A 5,647-nucleotide genomic window follows, 5' to 3' on the forward strand; every position below is an offset into this window, starting at 1 on the left:
CAGGATCATACATTATATTTTATAAATTCACAAATTTCCTAGAGTTGACCTTTTCTCTGTTATTAGGGTCATTATTTTAAAAATGTATGATTGAGCTATAGCAGACGCTTAGAATCCTGCACATGGGCTCCAATTGCCTTTTTGTTCTCCTAATTTTGCTCTCTAATATAAATTTTTATCGAGGAGATTGAATCCTGACAAGTAAGAGAGAGGCTTCAGTATAACAATACAATTATTCCAATAATTTTATTGCTGAAGAACAGAAAATCATTTCTTCATCACTGTGAGAAAAACTGGAAAAAATAAATCCCATATTCGTCACTCTGAGAAAAAAGAAAAGAAATGATATTTCGAGTTTCAGTAACATTTTACATTCCCTTACACCTCAATTGCTCAATCAGGGAATTAAAATCAGAATGAGAAGATCCACCTTCTTCAGTGGCTTTCCTTGCCATTTCTGCAAGCTTTTTTGCTCTGCATCTCATTTCCTCTGTTTCTTCACTGGCCATAATATGCTCCACTGCTTTCTTTATGGCTTCTTTCTTCACGCTATCACCTACTGTGCTTGCCCACTGTTGTGCGCCCACAGCAACTCCAATTCTTAGAATTTGTGTCACCAACTTTTCATTGTAAAACTGCTCTGCAGATAATGGCCATGTTACCATTGGAACTCCTGCAGAAATTGCTTCAAGCGTAGAGTTCCATCCACAGTGAGTCACAAAACCTCCCACTGCTTCATGTTCAAGCATCAATACTTGCGGTGCCCAGCCTCTTATGATTAGTCCCTTGCCCTTCATTCTCTCCTCAAATCCTTCAGGCAACCACTCTTCATTATCCAGCATATTATTCTTGTTTTCCCTCACTATCCAAATGAATTGCTGCCCGGAATCTTCAAGAGCCATTGCAATCTCAAGAAATTGTGAAGCAGGAAAATTTGCAAGACTTCCAAAACATATATAAACAACCGAGTTGGGTTTCTTTGAATCAAGCCACTTCAAACACTCATTTTCATCCATGGAAGATTCTTTTCCTCTCCTTGCCTTATCTTCAATGTTAGTGTTCCATAGGGAAATTGGCCCAATATGCCAGGCCTTTAAACCCAGTGCATTCCTGTAATAATCAGCATAAGTAGGCTCGAGCTCGTAGAAGCTGTTGACAATAACCCCAAAACTTTTAAACTCTGCTTCTTTCGCTTCCCTAAAGAATTTGGAGAACCTAGTTTCTTGTTTCACGAAGTCTGGTAGTTGATTTCCTGTTAACTTGATCTCGCCGGGAAAATTGGGGATAACGAAATGATCTATATCAGATGATACCCTTTTGTGAGGCTGATACAATCTCATACAATGTGCAGCACATGAAGAGAAGAAACAAGTTCCGCCAAAAACAATTCTTGGAATTCCAAACTTGGATGCAACTTGAGTTGACCATGGAAAGAAAAGATCTGAAATTAGACAATTGGGTCGATACTCTTTTAAAAGCTCTTCGAGCGGTTGAGCAAGCAAGGTGGTGGCCGCTAAGAAATCTATACCCATTTCATGTGAAGTAACCAAGTCCAATCGCTCACATCCTTCTGGTAATCCAGCCTCCACACAAGGGAATTGAATGACTAGAAGATCAATTTTGTGACCCAAAAGTCTGTTTCTCTCAATGGATTTGGATAAAAGTGGAGCGTTTACTGGGGTTGTGATTATGCTTACCTTGAGACCTCGAGAAGCAAAGAGTTTAGCCGTGTCTATGAGGGGAATAGTGTGGCCTTGAGCCATGAATGGGAAGAAGAAAATATGAAGAAGATCGTGTCTCTTTTCAGCGTCCATTAAATCTTTGGGAAGATGATCAAACTGAAGGGAAAGAAATCTAAAATGGGTTGAGCTCAGGAAACTCCTGACCTTGGAGTTCCTTATCAATGGTCGTCTGTACTGTAGCGTGCCAGAAAAATTATACACTGCAACATTATAGATTGTTATTTTATTATAATATTTGTTTATACTATTAAGAGAAATTTATTATTTAATTTTAAATATTATTATTGTAAATAAGTTAATTCTACACTTTTAAAAATTTATTAAAATATTTTATTTTTTTCATTATCAATAAAATAGTTACATTTAAATTTTATATATTTACAGTTTATTATTTAAATATATAAATCAACAATTATATATAATTTATATATTTTATTATAATAATTATATTTTTTACATTTATTACATATAAAATATATAAAATTTGAATATTTAATTTAATTTTTATTATATTTTTAAAATATAAAATAATTTTTTAAATTATATTTTATGTATCGTATTAATTAAAATCTATCAATAAAATATATAAAAGTGTGAAGGGCGGAGCAGAATAATAAGACTTTCATAAATACTCGTATTTATATTTTATAATTATAATTTATTCTTTTATTCGATTGGTTAAAAAATAATAAATATTTATTATTATTATAAAATCTTTAATTTGATTAGTTTAACAGATTTTTATTTAAATTCAAATTCGTTAAAGAACTACATTTCTATTTATATTTAAATTGATTAAAGAATTTTTAAAATTCTTAAATTTTATTTAATTAAATTTTTTTTATAGTCTAAAATAAATTTTTACAAACAATAAATAATACATTTGTATTTTTTTAAATCTCATCTTTAAAGAGGACAAAAATTTAATTATTTCACTATTGTAGAATATTTTAGCGATAATATTCTTTATTACATGTAAATTAATAAATTACTTTTTTATATGCGAATCAGATATTTATTATTATGAATATTATTATCATATAAAAATGCATAAGTATAAGATGGAATTATTAGTACTTAATAATAAAAAGTTATTAATATTATAAAAAAATTTTAAAAATTAATAATATTAATTTCAATTTTTAATTAAATATTTTACTATTTAAAAATTTATAAATAAATAAATTATCTAAAAAATGAAAATATTCTTTTATTTAAAAAAAATGTAATTTTAACAATTTTAAAAATGCAAAAATTTACATCAGCACGGAGTTTCAAGTTCTACTTCTCAATTTCCGATCACTAATATAATTTGCATCACACAAGGTTAAAAATAACTAGTAAAGTAAAATGATTTTGAATATTTCTGAAAAATAATAATTGGAATTGGATTGAGTTTCGACAATTCAGGTATTAAATATAGAAAAAATTTTGAGAGATTAACTTCACCCACATTAATTATATATCAATTGGGTCATTTATTAATGCCATTTATTAAAAAATTATACTTTGCCACCATTATACTTCAATAAATTTTCCTAAAAATGTGCAAAATTTTAAAATTTAAATTTCAAAATTCTATCTATCTATCAAATAGTACACGTTTTAAAAAGAGTTTACTACTTTTTGTGCACATACCAATTAATCAAAGCATATCGTTTTAACTTTTACCTATATAATTAATTTTTTTTTTTTTATATTAGTTAGAAAAAATCATGGATATAAATTTTAGATCGGACTATTTGATTTGAATCAGATCGATTAATCAAATTAAATTGTTCAATTGAATCAAACAAGTAGATTATATCACATATGTAACGACTCGAAAACCGGATCGCTATCAGCGCTAGGGTTCAGATCGACTTAAGATTGCCGGAACCCGTAGCAAGCCTACTATACATCCTGTGTACCTGATAAAATCTCATACATGAACATGCATTTTCATAAAAATTTAAACTTTTCATATTCCAAGCTCGACTTGTACATTCATCATAAACTATAAATATAAAACACACACTAGAGTCCTCATCAAATGCTCTAGTATAGTCAACATCATATGCATCGAGCTTGGATCAACATAACACATTATAAAACTTTTACATAAAAACATGTTCATAGGGATAAACAAACATAAACCAGGGCAAAGCACAAGTCTAATCCATTACATATTACATGTCCACTACTAATCTATTACATAAGTTTATACCAGCCTCTAGCTGACCTCCCGAGCTAATCTTGACCCTGCAAACCTGGAGTTAGGGGAAAGGGATAAGCTACAAGAGCTTAGTGAGCAGAACCATAAAAACAGTTTAATATTCATATGCTTTCATGAAATGCATCACAACACAAACAATTCACATCAAGGATGGACTTGTCACCAGTAACCCTCTACATATCCAAATAATGCCTGGCCCTCGACGGAGCTCCTTAAGACTTCCTCTTAAACATAACATAACATGTCCAACTGTGCCAGGGGTATAGAATGGGTAAGCCCTGGTCTTTCCCTTACATCGTGCCAGGGGCGTAGAATGGGCAAGTCCTGGACTTCCATATCCGTATCATATCATAACCTGTGTGAGGGCTAGTGAGTCATCCAACATCCATCCACATCAATAGTAAAATTATGCAATGCATCATATTCGTGAATTCTAATGCAAACATCCTATAAACATGGCAATCGTGATGCATAAACATGCTCAAAAGTTTGATTACTTAAAAATAGTAGATTAGTTTAGTTCTACTCACCTCTAGCTTACGCTTTACTAACACTGGAGCAGTTACCTCACTGCTGGTCTCTACGGTCTCTCAGGTCTGATCCTACACAGATGGACTCAAATGAAGGACCAAACATAACTCTATCAAGACTCTAAACAACTCCCCAAAAATCTCTTAAAACATCATAAAACATAGATAAGAAACAAGTAAAGGAAGGCTGGGCAGGGGACTTTCGGCGGCACCTTCGGTGGCCGAAGGTCCTCTACAGATCCGAAAGTCGGGGTCCTTCAGGGGCAGGTTCGGCGGCCGAAAGTCCTCCACAGATGACTTTCAGGGGCGGGTTCAGCGGCCGAAACTCCCTTTCAGATCCGAAAATGCATGCTTTCAGGGGCATGTTAAGCGGCCAAAAAGGATGCCTCCCATGCAAGTTCGGCGGCCGAACTTGGGTTCTCCAGAATGGCAGAACCCGATTCCGTCTCATGCATTTCAGCTCCGAAACTCTCAAATCCTCACTCCCAACTTCCTACAACATGCATACTCACTCCAACATGTATAAAGGGCATAAAAACTTACTTAAGCCCCAACAAAAGCAACAAAAGCATCACAGAAGCATACATTCATCACAACCCCAACTCAAAGCCTATAACTCTAGATCCAATCAAAACATGCATCTTTACCCCTTAACCCTTCATAAAACTTAATTAAAAGCATAAGAGAGGCAAGGATCTAGGCTTACCTCTAGAAGATCAAGGGTAGATGCGACCCCAAACTTAGAGATGAGGAGAAAGGGTCTCCAAACTTCAAAACTCGGTTTTAAGCTTAGATCTTCAAAAACAAGATAAAAACTCATAAAAACATTGAAGGATTTGAAAGAAAATCATAAAATCAACAAAGGGAGGGCAAGAACTCATCTTTGCCCGAAAATGGAGAGAAAAACTAGCTCGTTTTTGGACTGGAGGCCTCTTATAGGTGGCTAGCCAGACCACCTTCGGGGGCCGAAAGAGCTCCCGCAGCAGCACCATGTTCGGCGGCCGAATCTGAGGTTCGGCGGCTGAACCTGGGCTTATCCTTCAAAATATTTTTCCTCTTCTTTTAAAAATTTAATTCAAAAACTTAGCATTAAAAGCATAAAATCATTTCATAAAACCTTATTTTACCCTTCTAAGAGTTTCCGGCATCCGAGATCCCGG

General features: G+C 33.6%; 1 protein-coding gene across 1 annotated transcript; it reads right to left on the minus strand.

The window, feature by feature from the left end:
* Positions 1-221: 221 nt before the first annotated feature.
* On the minus strand, positions 222-1,937 carry LOC110619770 (scopoletin glucosyltransferase). Its single transcript, XM_021763318.2, has one exon. The coding sequence runs from the start codon at positions 1,812-1,814 to the stop codon at positions 369-371; it is 1,446 nt and encodes a 481-aa protein (XP_021619010.1). The 5' UTR covers positions 1,815-1,937; the 3' UTR covers positions 222-368.
* Between the last annotated feature and the right edge of the window lie 3,710 nt (positions 1,938-5,647).

Source organism: Manihot esculenta, chromosome 7 (assembly GCF_001659605.2).
Source record: "Manihot esculenta cultivar AM560-2 chromosome 7, M.esculenta_v8, whole genome shotgun sequence".
NCBI classification, from domain to species: Eukaryota; Viridiplantae; Streptophyta; class Magnoliopsida; order Malpighiales; family Euphorbiaceae; genus Manihot; species Manihot esculenta.